We start from the raw sequence: 15,976 nt of genomic DNA, 5'->3' as shown, positions 1-15,976 counted from the left end.
TCACGGCTGAAGACGGTAATGATGTCTCTTGGTTTATATATGTCAAAATTAATTCATACTGACTTACAAGTCACACCTGACTATAAGTTGCAGGACCAGCCAAACTATGAAAAAAAGTGTGACTTATAGTCCAGAAAATACGGTAATCACATGGGTTTGTGGATAAATATGGATGCTTTATGTAGGATATGCAAATGCATAGAGCATAAAGAACATAAACATGTTTTAAAGATAGTAGATATTTTTTTAAATAACTTGTTTGTCCAATTAATGGGAAAAAAAGATTAAAAAAACACATGTTCCCATAACTTCTCTTTCTTTGCACAGAGCAATGAACTTGCTAACTTACTTTTACTATCTATATTTATTGTCTGTTTTTAGTCTGAAACATAGCAAATTATAAAACGCACTTACTGTAGAAATGAACTTGAATTGTGTCTTATTTAAATGTGTCTATGCATGTATTTGTTTGCGAAATCCATGTGTGAAAATCATTATTCCACACATACCCACACACTGTATGCTAAATCACAGACAGGTGTTATATGAATGCAATAGTAAAAAGCGAAAAGACCTTATCAGATCCACATTTATAATAATCCAGATTTATCTACGTTAGACAGAGTGTAAGACATATTTACGTGTGTGCGCACCTGTTGTGAATCAAACACACATTATTTATTGCATGAATATTGCATGAGACCTTTTCTGCACACACTAAGAACAATTTTACACAGGTATTCGTGAATAAGACCCACTAAGTGCTCATATGCTGCTTTGATATTCAGGAGAGCTTCAAAGAGTTCTAGCAAACTAAATATTTTGGTCCTATCTATATCTTCATTTGATAGGCTAATATATCCCCAATGTCAAACATGACAGATTCGGCTGTTTTTCTGATGTATCGCACCGTACGCCTAAAATCTCAAGCTATCTTTTTCCACTGCACCGACTTGATGAATGAAGAGGGGCGCGCAAGTTCTTCTAATTAAAACCAAAACCACCGGTTGTTAGTCTTCCGCTGCCACAATCAATTAAAATATATCTTAGTCTTTTCTCCGATCCTAGAAGAAAATTACAGATTAGCGTCACCTCCACTTAGTCACAGGAATTTTGTAAAATTCCGAGCACCTAATTACATTAGAACTGAATTTAAGCCGAGCTTCTCCGAGCAAACAGTTTTGCTGGTTATTGATGGATGAAGGTTATACGGCAATCTTTCCCCTTTTTTGGCATGCATTGATGGAAACCCTGCCTCGGTAAGTCACAGGATATGAGACGCTCAAGTGGAGCCTATTACTTCAGGTGTGCTTGTGAATGTCTCACTCAATCTGAAATGTTTTCACAGAAGCTCTCCGTCCAGCGAGCTTTTGCTTTTCACAGCCCTAATCAAAGCAAACAATTCCCGTCTTTGTCCGCAGCGTCTGTCAAATACCTTCACGCCGTTGATGTGTAAAGTGCCGTTTTCCATTAGGCTTATGTGAATGTCATCAGCCAGAATGTTTTGCCCGTCTTTCTCCCACCTGACGCTGGGGAACGGTCTGCCCATCACATGGCACTGGAGTAGGGCGCCGGAGCCTAAGGCGAGAGTCTGATTGGCTGGACCCTGACGGATAATTGGTGGGATGAGATCTGATGGGCCTGAAGGATAAACAGCAGAGAGTGTTTGAGTAAGGAGTGTGTTTGCATCTGTCCAGTCATTTAACAGGGGTCGGACATTAAAGATCACCCTGACTTGTTTACACAGCTAGGGAAGTATAACTGGCAGTCAGAGTTAATAACACTTTAAATACACAATGTCACAAAACATGGAGATATTCTGGAATTGTGTCTTTGTACTATGACATTTAGATTTGATGGATGGTGCTAGTACGTGCAAAAACCACCTCAATCCTATTATAGTTGCCAGTGTGTTGCTTTGTGTTTGCTTAGGGGATCTGAGTGGTCATTATAGCAATGCTATGCAGTTGCTAGTGTATTATGCATGGTTGCTAGGGGTTTGTATAATGGCCCACTCCCTACCCTCCCTTAAATAGTTCCCTAATAAGGGTACTATTAAAGGTTCATTGGAGCAATGCCATGGAAGAACCCTTCTTGGTTTCTTAAATAACCCAATCATCAAAGGTTATTATAAGATCTATTTCTTTTCTTTTTATAGTCTGATGAACCTTTTTCCAATACAGAAAACCTTCATTTTTAAAAGTTTACAGTATATACAGTATGTGATCTTATATGTCTAACTGTGGGTTCACACCAGACAGGTTTGAGGCGTCAAATTCGCGTCTACCACGCAAGTTGGACGCTTGAACATTTTGAGTGTACTCGCTTCATTCGTGCATGAAAATGTAGTCATCGAGACATTAACGCTGAAATTCGCGTCATGGGAGGGGCTTCTACGACTCTGCTTGCTTACTGTAATCACGTCACTACTATTGCAAGCTCTTGATTGGTTAATGCGACACATTTTTTCCCCAAAGTTCAGATTTTTCAACTTGCGCGTTTCCTGTGCAAAGCTCAATTTGCGTCATTCGCGCAAACTAGACGTGCGAATGAGGCAGAATCGTGTCTACCGCGCCGCGCTAAACGCCTCATTTGCGCCAAGAGACCTCCAGATGTGCGTCAACGCATCTTTACATAGACTATGAAATAGTCGCGCTTGATGCCTCTACCACGGCTGGTGTAAACCCAGCATAACACAGATAATTTAAGGGAGGGAGCTGTAGAAAGAACATAAGAAAACTTCATTTTTATTAACTTTGCAATTGTAACAGTTTGGTTAGTAGAGGTAGAGAAAGTAATTCACTTTAACTTTAATAATTTGAATTTTGAAAAATTACTAATGATTGGAATAGGAATAGCAAAGTGCTATCATAGCAAACACCAGGCTTCCTGATTAAAGACATAAAAAATTAATTTTTGTGCGCGCGCGTGTATGTGTGTGTGTGTGTACTCTCAGGTTAGTTAACACTTGGAGTTTTTACAATTTTCTCTAGAGAAGCCATTTGTTGGGTGGGATAAACGGTAATCCCCACCACTCACCGGTTTCCACTTCCAGTCGAGCTTTGGCAAGGACACTTCCTGCCACACTGATCGCCTGGCAGATATAGTAGCCTGAGTCCTCTGGGTGAATATCAGAGATGGACAGATCTCCACTCATGGACACAGAATAACGGCCCGACTGGGACGGAGGTTGGCCAGGGAAAAGCAGCATCTATTACAGAGCAGATTCTTGAGTTCACACCATACCACTGGCAAACTACCCAGCATTCTGAGTAACAAGACAAGGACATATTATGCAAAGCAAGATATTTCTTGATTTCACCAAAGTTAAGAGTTTGATGTACTTTGTGGTCATTCTTTAACATTCCTCTCTAGCTTGGATGGCAACCAAACCGTTTTCAAAATCACCATGTTTGTCACGTTATACATAGTGTTATGTACATGTTTTTACATATAAACACTTATGCAGTATTCAGCCAAAAAGTTAGGCAATCTTAAAATCCCAGTGAACTAGAAGTCGCGATTGACTTTACTTTCATTTTGTGGCGTATTTCCCAGTCCTTCCAGAAAAATGCAGAGTTTTTTGGTGATTAAAAAATGCGACGGAATATGCAGGATATTTATGCAATTTTATGCGATAAAATTGCGGGAACTTGCAAAAACTGCGTACCTTTTCATTGATGTTCACATTGCGTAATTACATCACTTCCTAAAATTCCCATGACAACAGGGAATATGGCTGCGCATGTGTGAAGTAAGTGCAACATTTTTCAACTTTTTGACTTTTTGCCACGAAAATGCGGGGATTATGAGATCATGCAAGCCCCGCATATTTTGTAAGCAGAAATCTGCAATTTAACCATCAAAAGTGCGGCGTATTTAAAATGCAGCCCCCCAAACAAATATGCGGACTTTGTGCAATAAATCATGCGATCGAATAATCATGTTTTTCTGGAGGGACTGATTTCTGAGTAAAACAAATAGTGGGAGCGGCTTGTTTTTCACTGTGCTTTGAATGGATATAAACAAGTAGTAATTTCTTTCAGAAATGGGACTTGTAGCAGACTGAAAGTTGGAGGGGGTGGGGTTAACGGATGTTCCCGCCCAAGCTGTCTAGCTTACATCATCAGAGAATGATCGTCATAAGAGTGCGGGAGAACATTTTCAGATTTTGAGTGAAAATTATGATGACACAAAATAAAAAATTTTTGAAGGAGCGCTGAGAGCGGAGATGTGCCCAACGTCATTCATATCTTTCCATTGTCCAATCGAATGAGGGGAGAGGTGGGCCTTACGTTGTGGTGAGGTAAGTTTACAGTTGCTTTGAAGAACCGGACTCCACTCGCTCACACTCTCCTGCGTGTTTGTGCACCTCTCATTCTCAAACAAGGTCAGAGCAAGCGCCCTCTTTTTAAAGTTTCTGATAATATGACAGTTAACAGCAAAAGAGCGCTCACGCTTCAACATTTGATTGACAAGACAGCTGACTCTGTGGTTGCCTAGCAATATAAAAAGTCGCATCGCACTGCTCTTTTTTTTGGAAACGCGCCTTGCGTTTCCAAGCATTTAAAGTGCTTTTGGTGTGATTAGCCCCTTAAGGTGGTAATGCGGCATGACATGAACAATTCAAATGACCGTAATCACCACAAACTTTGCTAAGACATTGCTCTGGTGGTTAATTTAAGACATTTGACAGATCAGGTGTGTTTTTATGGAAAAATAATGCATACCCATAAAACATTTCTTAATCAATCAGAAAAAAGCAGCCCTGTGTTACAAATATATTTATATGCTTGAATGCTTGAATCTGATTGGCTGATGAATGTTCTAAGGTATGCAATTATTTTCTGGGAAACGCACGGCAAACGTAGTTCCAGGCAGCTCTCTTGACCGCATTACAGTTCCATATCACTTCGCATAGTTAAATGTAATAATGGACTAACAAAAACAACATGACAGACGATTTTCAGAGGAAATAACAGCGCTGTTTAGAGACGCACAGAGGTAGCCTCATTTACACAATTTCTCTCTCTCTCTTGCTCGCCCTCTCTTTCTCTATCTCTCTCTCTCTGTCGCTCTCTTTCTAATAACTTCATTAATAACTGCATTAGAATGCTATCAACCGCTCTAGCCTCCATTGCCAGCTTTAAAATGACATTTTGGAACAAGCAAAAGAGCCGTTGGATGATACGCAATAGAAATAGGTTTACTCACAATAGCGATTTAAGTACAAAAACCAGACGAATCCCTTGTGTGATCGATGTCTTGAGGTGTGGTAACCGTAGTATAAGAGGAATAATTGACTACAAGCCGTTGAATTATTGAAAAATAATGCACAGCCGAGATGTAACGGCCACCCTTCGGGTGTGCATTATTTTTCTAATAATTCAACGGCCCATCGTCAATTATTCCTTACATAATATAATAATTGTTTGTAGGTTTGTAATTAGATTGTTATATTTGAATTGCTTAAAAAGTGCTATTTATGGTGTCTTTTAGCGGTACTAACTGTAAAAATAAATGTGTGTTATGTTTACGATTGGTTTCTAAATAGAAAAAAGACAAAATCTTACCAACTATATCAAATTTAAACTCAAATTTTTAAGAAATGGAAGTCTATACTGAAACATCGTAATAGAACAAAACATTTATAGAGGCATTTAATGATGTCCTTTTCATAAAAACAAGTCACAGTATAGATAATAATGATCACTGGGTTTGGTCATGCAGTTATATTTCCCATTCTTGCAGTTCAGTTCGCTAGCTGAAACTGACTGTTCAATCTATTTCAAAGACCACAACCGCTATGACTCCAATATAACAGTAAAGCATCAGGACTGAGTGCTCTTAGCTCTTTGCTGTCCTGACGGAGGTCTATTTTTAGACTAGAAGCATGCTTTGGATTGCCATTATACTAAACGCAGTGCTTTTGTGGTCCTCCCCTGACACCTGATGTTCCTCTGTGTCAAACTGGCTCCTCCCACCTCTTCACACATCTCTATTCTCTCCTCTTATGAGACCAAACTCTCGCTGGTGGTATCCCATGATGCCTCTGAAAGCGTGCGGCACTATCAAAGGGCCCGGCTCAAGCAGTCTGATACTCTGAATCATCTCTTCACTGCAATCAGCAGTATACAACTAATCAGCTGCAACGAGGGGAAATGTAATGATGGAGCGGCTTCGGGCTTGTGTTCAAGCACCGGGTGAGTTAATGAGTCACTGATAAACATGAGACACAAATACAACATCTTTACATCAAGCCATCACCCTTTGATCTCCAATCAGGCTCTGCAAACCCACGCATGATACACAGAGCAAGATTGGATTATGCTGACTGGCAATGGTTAGATTTATATGCACGCTTATAATGTGATTATGGTATGTGATAACGCTTAATCACAATGTAAACAGAATGCTGCAGTTATATTAATGCAATTATGCACGAAAAACACGAATGGCGGTAGAATGCATGGAGCGCTGCGGTCTAAATTGCATTATATAGGCATGCATTCGCTTTAATCCAAATTCACCACTCTTATCAAAGAGCGCATGCACTGTATGTGTGATGCTTCAGAAGGCATATGGCAGAAAAAGCCGGAAAGATAAATGAAGATTATTTTCATATAAGCTTTATGGACAGCATGCATTTTATCAATGATCTGCTTAAAATGCCAAAAATGTCTCCATTTAATTAAAAAACATGATGTGCATAAATTTGTACTGTAAGTACAGTATGTTATCCTATCATTATTTTGCTTACTCCTTATTTTGACCATTGGCAAGACTCACACTATTGGTGTACATGTAAATGCTATGTCTTGTTATACGGTGTTACAGCTTGTTTAACAAGACCTGTTGGTTAGATGGGTAGGAAGCAGAAGCTGTGCACTCACCTGACTGCCTTCTTTTTGCCAGAAAACTGCTGGAGGGGGGTTTCCCTGGGTACCACACTGCAAAGTGACAGTTCGTCCTTGGGCAGCAACTTGATCGAGTGGACGTACACCAATCTGTGGGGGAACTGAGAGCAGAATTGGGAAGCTTAGAGAATTTAAACATGCCTTTACAGTATGTTCAGCATTTTCTATATATTATATACTGTACTGTGTAAAAGTCAACATTTCACAATAAGATGTTGTTGTTTTTGCAATGGTCGTAGTTTATTATAATACAACTAAAAAATACAGGAAATTAGTTTGCAGTATTAAATTTTTTTAAATAAAATTAACCTAAAGGGCTCTATCATACACAATGTGCAACGCAAGTGTCTTTTGCTAGTTCCAACCCGGCGCAATTAACATTTTTACGTTTAGTGCCACATTGTTTAAATAGCAAATGCATTTGCGCCCAATTTTGCGCCCATGGGCGTTCTGGTCTGAAAACGAGGTGTGTTCAGGTGCATTGTTGGCCCATTGCTATTTTGAGGCCACTTAAATAGACTTCGCCATTGACCAACTAAAACCTGGTCTTAAGTCTAAAGTCAATGTTAAAAAACATTGGAAAAGGCTGAAATTGCTTTAGGTTACTAAAGTGATTTAGTCACTCTCAATTTAATCTCTATATACTGTTTATGAGAAGCAGATGTTAAACAAACCTCACTTGTGGTTTTCATTATATGGTGTTGTTTGGCTCTGACAAACAACACCAAGTTGGTTTAATTCAAGTTAACGATTTCCAAATATTGTGCGTGATCATTCCCACTTATAAAAAATAAACTGCAATCAAGTGGGTTTTCCCAGCATTGCAGATCAGTGACCAGTTAAGTGCTGCCCTCCGAGAGTCATCAGCACTGTGATTTTCACATTAGTGTTCGAGAGCCATCGGCTTAAAACATATAGAAGCTCCTCTCGGCTCGGATTAAATGAAGTAATTAGTTGTGACGGCTAAGCAGATTCCCCGGTGTTGGAGTTTAAAGCTCACGCCGGGATAGCCGTGCTTCTGAGCTGCGCAGCAACATCTGACCGATCGTGGGCCGGTCGAGCCGTTTGAGACGGATACAATCTGAGGTCTCGTGTTTAACGGGCTGAGGTCTCATGAAAGCCAAACAAAACCACCGACAACCGCCCAGCGGCCATTTTCTGCCCACTCTTTAATAAAGCGCTGAGCACAGTGTGTCTTTGTTTAGCTAACCAGACCGATTCCCTGCTGTTCAGAAACTTCACAGTAGGTTTGAACACTGAGCGCAGCAGACTCGAGTGAGAGAAGGAGTATGCGAGCGTGAAAAGCAGACAGGGAGAAAAGCATGAGGATCTGACTCATACGTGTTGTTTCTCCATTTTCACTTTTTTGACGGGACTACAAACTCCCACACAAGTAACAGCTCATGACGAGAATAGGACGAAGATCACTTAAATCGGAGGAGAATAATAGCACAAGGAGATGTGGCTGCGGGTTCTTACAGAGCTTTCTGTAGACTTCAGGTGACTGTCATTGTATATATGTCAGCTTTAGGCACCAAAATAATGAGTTGGAGATGAAATGTTTCAGTGCAGAATGGCTTAAAAAGACAGTACAGCCGAAAATGATGTCATCAATCGTGTCATTTCAAATCTTATTACATCGGAGTATACTGTCATATGGGAGCTTGATAAGAAAACAGCATCCAGATACTCTATAAAGGTGCAATGTGTAAATTTTTCGGAAGATCTATTGCAAGAAATGTAATATAATATACATAAGAGGGGTGAGTGGTGGTGATGCTGAGACATTGGTTGCAATTGAAAACCTCATCGCTTAGATGCCACTAAAACCTACACTCCACTTTTTTTTAAAATATGCTCATTTTCCAGCTCCCAGAGTTAAAAATTTGATTTTTACCGTTTTGAAATCCATTCAGCTGATCTCCGGGTCTGGCGCTAGCACTTTTAGCATAGCTTAGCATAATCCATTGAATCTGATTAGACCATTAGCATCGCGCTATAAAATAACCAAAGAGTTTCAATATTTTTCCTATTTAGACTTGACTTTTCTGTGGTTGGATCGTGTACTGGGACTGGCAGAAAATTGAAGGTTGTGATTTTCTAGGCAGATATGGCTGGGAACTATACTCTCAAACTGGTGTAATAAGCAAGGACTTTGCTGCCATAACATGGCTGCAGGCGTAGTGATATTATGCACTGCCCAAAAATACTCCCCTTGGTTACTTTCAATGGCGGGGACTATTTTCGGGCAGTGTGTAATATCACTATCGCAACTTTTAATTTTCTGTCTGTCTTAGTACACAATGTTACTACAGAAGAGTCAAGTTTTAAATAGGAAAAATATCAAAACTCTTTGGTTATTTTATAGCGCGATGCTAATGGTCTAATCAGATTCAATGGAATGTGCTAAGCTATGCTAAAAGTGCTAGCGCTAGACCTGGAGATCAGCTGAATGGATTACAAAACGGTAAGAATCAAATGTTTAACTCTAGAGGAGCTGGAAAATGAGTATATTTTCAAAAAAAGTGGAATGTTCCTTTAAATTCCCTTTTTTTTTTAAATAAACTATTCATTTAATATCAACGCACCAACTTTGACCATGTGTTTTTAATACAGGGTACATTTTAGATGACCAAGGGAATGATTTTGGTAAAAGCTTTCATGCAAATGGACTCTCATTGTGTGCACTGATCTGATGTGTGTAGAAAAGCAGATGTGTGTGGCCAGCCAGTAATCTTTAGTGCATTAAGTCTATGGCTTTGCTCCATGCGATATGTCAGAGTTACGTGAGGCGAGATGTCGGCAAGCATCTGCTGAGATGATCAGAAAAGACGTTGTTCCCCTGACAGCCAGAGGCTCTGTCAATCACATAAACCCAGGTGTTCGCATAACTTCATGCAGGATGTGAAACTTAGCAGGCTGAATGCCAAACTGTGTTACTATAGCTTCGTAAAACTTTTTACTATGCAGGCATTTTCATAAACAAGTGCTTAAGGTGCTTAACCTTAAGAAATGTTGTTTATCTACCCCAGGAGGGGCAACTCAATATTATGAGTTGTTTATATTGCTTATGTGTTGTGCAATGTGTCAACTAATGATCTAAATGCACTTCAGTTGCTTTATTATGCATAATGTTGTTGTCCTAAATGTAGCATTGACCTTATGGGTTGGCAGATGCTTTTATTTAAAGGTACTTACATGCACTATTCAATCTATAAATTTTCTTATCAGTATGTGATAAGAAGATATATAGACAGTGGAGAGAAGAAAATCTCCATGCATCAATTGCGAGAGAGATGGAGCATCTCATGTGTGTTCAAAACCTGCAAGTACTTTGTTTTTCTTTCCATTGCATCGTATATGAGATTTATAGATCTAATACAAACCGAAACGCAAAAAGTTATCAAAGTATGCATTTATATCATACTAATACCAATTTCACGGCATACTACTTGTTTCATAAGAGACATATAAACTCAACTGAGCCCATAAAGTATAGCAAAGCAATGTAATGCAGTTAAATCGGCTGCTACGTAATCTTTTAAGAAAATCTGATTTGTTCATGTGTCAATGTTATGAACGTGAAGCCAAACAGACGTATAAAACATCATGTTTCATGGGCTATTTTCCTATAGTGAAACCTGATGTCCGTATCACAGTAATGACTTTAAAAGCCTTTTCAAGGATCTATGCACTATTTCTATCATACCCACCATGCAGTTCACATAAAACAGTCACTTACTGAGCCGCCTCAGTGGAAGCATGCCGTAAAGAGGAAGGAGCGGTTGTTCTGGATGAAATGATGAAGGGCAACAAAACATCAAGGCAAATGAGACAGAAAATTTACAAATGAAACATCAAGAAATGGCTGAGAGTCAGAAAATGGAACGAGAGAAAGAAAGAGAGAGAGGCAATGGAAAAGGGCATGCAGAGAGGCAGAGCTGCTTGGTCTCATCTTAATTCAGACTGGCAAAATAACTGGAGGATGAATTGAATCAGGGCCGATACAGCTGCCTCCCCGGGTTGTGCCGGTTAGATTCTCGTCCAGCTTTCTCTCTTTCGTTTCTATGTGCATGCAAACACACACTTGCGTGCATGCTGTCACTTTCTATTAACACAGCCTCTGCACTCTGTCAGTTTGCTGAAGCACAAAGTCGTTCTATATCAGCTGTCAGATACAGTAATCCATAGGTTTTAACATAAGCTTAAAGCTTCACTTACTTTTATTCAAAAACCCTGCTGCCTACGGAAGAGGCACTTTTAGGGCATTATACTGTAGGCATGCAAACTAAAATGGTATTGTACGGTTGTTTCAACCCATTGTTGGGTAAAATATGGACCTAAACCTAACCTCTGGGTTTAAATTAACCTATGCCAGATTGTTTCAACCCAGTGGTTGGGTTTGTCTATATTTTACCCAACCTTGAGTTGAAACAACCTCACATTTTTTAGTGTAAGCAAATAAAATACCCTCACAATTCTGCTGGGTTGTTTTTTATGGTTTCCTAATCATTGTAATTCGCTTTGGATGAGGGCGGCGCAATGCAACGCACGGCACAAGTGTTTTTTGATAGTTTCAACCCCCCGCAATTAGCATTTTCACGATTAGCAACAAGTTGTTTAAATAGCAAATGCATTTGCACCCAATTTTGCACCCATGGGCGTTCTGGTCTGAAAACCAGGTGTGTTCAGGCACATTGTTGGCGTTTTGCTATTTTGAGGCAACTTTTATTATTTATTGTTATTTTGTTATTATTGTTATTTAATAAGCGCATTAGTATTATGTGCCTATAAACGGGATGACGACGCGCGTTTGCTTATCACACACATGGATGCGCAGGAGCACAAACGTTTTTAAATATGAAAAATTAAAGGATTAAAATTTAAAAGATTATTATTGAGTCTCTTGGACATAAATGAGAATCGATTACGAGACGTTAGAAGGCGTAAAGAGCTGCTTCACCTGTAGCTTGGTATATTTTTAAATGTTTTGCTTTTAACAAATGCATATATTGCATATATTTTTAAATGTTTTTTTAATGCTACCCCACAGATTTATTATATATGATTACTTTTTTCCTGTGAATATGAGACACTAAACACTAAAAACACTCATGGCGCTGTCTGAGTGCTGAAACGTTTCGGGTCTCCACACGTTTGTAAATCTTTATCTTCTGTTTGTTACAAATAAAGTTTTTTTCTGGCATATTTGTAAATTTATCTTTGAGATTACACTGATCATGTAGGCTGTCCATACATTTACAGCAATTAAAAGGCTGCAATTTTTACTTTTATGACTAAAAGAAAACGACTTTTAAAGGTTTTAATACACAAAAAGATAAAAAATGTTAATACAAATGAAAACAAAGCAATTTTTTAACATCAATCTTAAACTGGTGGGATCTTTTCCCTCCATTTAGTTTTTCATTATTAGTTTTTCAAATTCCACCATCTAAATAGGGAATCGGCATGGCATCAGCGCAACTGGCTTTTAAAGGGGATGAGACGCAATTGGTTTATTGCATGTTACACTCAAAACACACCCATTACTCATTAGGAGAATAGGAATAACCTTTTCGACTGTGCGCTTAGCGTACAAACCATTTTTCCCGTCGTTAAATTAGCAAAAGTAGATTCAGACACGCTCCATGTGCCGTGCACTTTAAACAATGCGCTTAGATCATTAAAATAGGGCCCTTAATATAAAGCAGCACTTTTTTTTACAAAGAATGCATTCCCAAAATGCACTGTGCTGAGCTCAGCGAAAATTAAATCCAAGATAGTGGACAAAAAAATGCAATCCATGTTTGGGAGAAATATTTTCTAGGTACTTAAACCCTAAGGTTGGGTTTTTCCATATTTTACCTACCATTGGGTTGAAAATCAGCATTTTGTACGAGTTTTTGTGTTTCTTATTTTACTTAAGTTATTTTATGCAGCAGAAATACAAAACTGACCAATCTGGTAAGAAATCTGAGGCTCTAAGCTTTCAAATATTTGTTCTGCTGAACACAAAGAAAGATATTTTGAGCAATGTTTGTAACCAAACAGTTCCCTTTCAATACGGTTCACTTCGCATTGCGTCAGTTAGCTGACGCTATGGGGAAACTCCTGTTTACTCCGTGACTGAAGCCAATTGGTTAACGTCTGTACAAAGTACAGACCAGTGACGTTTGAACCCGCGCGCGGGATGCACATGTCCTTATATAAGCGCGGTTCAAGCGTCAGGAGCTCATTAAATTTCTCCTTCAGCGCGAACCTCTCGCTGCTCCGAAGAAGAAGCCGCCTTACCTCACGTCGACAAAGCCCTGCAGCGGAGTCCAGGCCTAGCGTCTTCCCCTGCCGTTTCCGGCTGAGAACCGAAGACAGCAGAATCCAGGTCTAGCGTCTTCCCCTGCCGCTTTCCGGCCGAGAACCGAAGATAGCCTTCGCTTGCCGTGGTACGAGCCCTGTGCAGCGGACACATGCCTGACGAGGTCTCCCCTGTGGCCGCCCGGTAAGATCAATATTTTTAATATAAAGCTGTAAGCTAAAAGAGCAGGCGCTGTTGTAATAGCGTCCAGCACAGCGGCTTGAGTGAGCCTCCGTGCTATGAATTTCCCCGAGCGCGTCACCGGTCTGGCACCTCCCACGCCGGGACCGCGCTTATATGCTTCGGTTGTCTAATCCATGTTTCATGCTCCCCCTGCTGTTCCTCTCTCCTCGGGATGAACACACGGCGAACCATGAGACTAGATGGATGCATAGACAAGCACACACGGACTAACCCCCCCGTGTTCTGTCACATCGCAACCATTCATGCTTACAGAGTCCCTTCGCTCCTCTCACATTCAGTGGCGAGATCTCTGGCACATATATGAATCCCCCGAGTGCATCGGGTGATACCGTTCATATGATGCATGGCTGTTCTGTCTGTGCTGCTGCTCCCCTCTGCCGTTCCTCTCTTGTTGAGATGAACAAGCGGGGGAACCGTAGAACTAGATAGATGCATATGACAAGCAACACGGGCGGATCTGCCCCTGTTCCCTGTCATAGCACAGCCACTCGTGCTCCACGCTCGCGGAGTCCCTCGCTCCTTTCCCCGCAGTGGTGAAGTCTCTTAACGGCGTAGTTAGCACGCGGTCTCACGGCTCGATGCCTCTAAATGCAGCTGTCTAGTGTTCAACGATTACAGAGCTTCATGCCCCTCCCCTCCTGGAGCGGCGCGTTCTCATTCGTCTGCTCGATAGGGCGGATTCGCCCCTATTGGAGCATCAAGAACACTCATTATAAGAGCTAACCGGCTCACTATTCGTCTATACAGAGCGTCATGCCCCTCCCCCCGGAGCGGCGCGATCTCATTCGTCTGCTCGATAAGGCGGACACGCCTCTATTGGAGCGCTAAAACACTTATTATAGAGCTTAACCGGCCTGAGACTATTTCACTTCGGAAAGCTCACTACTCGTCTGCCCGGTCATTTCTCTCTGGTTTAGATGGAATCAGAGGCAGAACGAATTTGTTTAATATACTGAGGCCCGAATACCTCCCTTTATTCAGTCCCGTCCTATATCAGTGTGCTGAATATTGGTACATTCTTATATACCCGGTTTTTCTGCCCTTTTTAATAAACGGCAAAACCGCGGGCCTCACGGCAGACTTCCTCTCTGCGATGGGTTCAGTCTGACATTAAACCACCTAGACATACTGCTCTGCCCCGTGAGCCGTTCGGGTCACCGTCACTACTGAGGCTCGTGCACCTGAACGGCCGAGCTCTGGTCTTCGCAGCACAGCTGCGTCAACAGAGAACTGTCTGGGGGAAGAGGGGTTAAGTCGCGCCTCGGCTGGACTGCCCTGAAATGTTTTCTGTGTGCTGTTTATCCAAAACATACTGTGTAATACTGTTGGTTATGCGACCTCACTATAGTGGCGAACGGTATTGAATTCCTCTAAAAAGAGTAATTTCCGTGCTTACTATACTGTGTATTGAAACCCCATGGTTGTACGGTGTCTCTAAACACTTTCTCGTCTTACTGACAAGCAATCAGTAATACGCACACACGGCCCACTTTCCATAATTCTATCGACGCTTGCCAAAAAAAAAAAAACGGTTTGGCCATATACTGTGTATTGACACCCCACGGCTGTACGGTGTCTCTGACACTTTTCTGCCAAATTCGCTCGCAGCCCACCTCAGTTTCTCCGCTACGATGCTGACGGCGCAAACGAGCACGGTCTTACAGCTGTCATTCTCTCTTCCTAGAGAGACGCAGCCTCAGACCTTTGCATGGCTCCAAGCATTTGAATCGCGCCCTCTCCGGACGGCAACTTAAAAGCTTACTGCCAAGCGGCTTATGATGTTTTTCGGCCATATAGCTGATTACTATCAGCGGATCCGAAGACGCTCACACCTCCGCTCCGCTCCAATACTCAGAGATATTAAGGGTAATATCAACCTCAAGTGAGCTTGCTACCCGCCACAATAAGTTTCAAAGCGCGCGCACAGTCAGACGCGCGGCATCTCGTTTAAGACGGGCTCACGTACCCCTCTAACGAGCCTAAGAAAGCTGAATATTGTGGCATTCTGTTCATAGTCCACTTCAGTTTGACTAAGCAAAGGTCCTGCCCCGAGCTGACGGCTGGGAAGCTTATGCTTAAGTTACGTACAGCTGCATGAAGTGCTACCATTACGAGATCGCCAGCATCTGCTGTGGGTTGAGCACACTATACGACGGCAATCAGCCTTCGGCACGTGGAACGCCCGTTTGTCTCATATCAATCACCTTGTACTGTACATACGGTCTATTAAGGGGATGATTTTAGCACTGCAGCACTCTCGAGCGTGTTATTGTGATAATGCGGTCGGGCAAACTACGGTGGTTTCATTATTTACCGAACCAGACTGAGATCTCGCCCCCTGTACAAGCTGGCGAGTCATCTCCTTTATAAACTCATTGCATCGCTTTATAAGCTATGTTCAATCAGAGTGATACGCATCTCGTGCTTAAACTACCAATATGCAGACATATTAACCCGTTACGATGGGCGTGCGGAGATTGCATCCGTGGGACACGACCTACAT

At 41.3% G+C, this 15,976-nt stretch overlaps 1 protein-coding gene across 1 annotated transcript in view; it reads right to left on the bottom strand.

Annotated features, from left to right (window-relative positions):
• The window catches only part of LOC129437903 (roundabout homolog 2), a 77,681-nt gene that overhangs the window by 25,310 nt on the left and 36,395 nt on the right, over nt 1-15,976 (bottom strand). Inside the window, exons 7-9 of the mRNA XM_055196292.2 lie at nt 6,894-7,018; nt 3,040-3,211; nt 1,436-1,641 (exon numbers count right to left, since the gene is read on the bottom strand). Coding sequence (XP_055052267.2) covers nt 1,436-1,641; nt 3,040-3,211; nt 6,894-7,018 — 503 coding nt within the window. The remainder of the gene's footprint in view (nt 1-1,435; nt 1,642-3,039; nt 3,212-6,893; nt 7,019-15,976) is intronic.

Source organism: Misgurnus anguillicaudatus, chromosome 24 (assembly GCF_027580225.2).
Source record: "Misgurnus anguillicaudatus chromosome 24, ASM2758022v2, whole genome shotgun sequence".
In the NCBI taxonomy this organism is placed as follows: Eukaryota; Metazoa; Chordata; class Actinopteri; order Cypriniformes; family Cobitidae; genus Misgurnus; species Misgurnus anguillicaudatus.
Note: the sequence above shows the minus strand (reverse complement) of the source record. Positions and strands in the feature narration are given on the sequence as shown.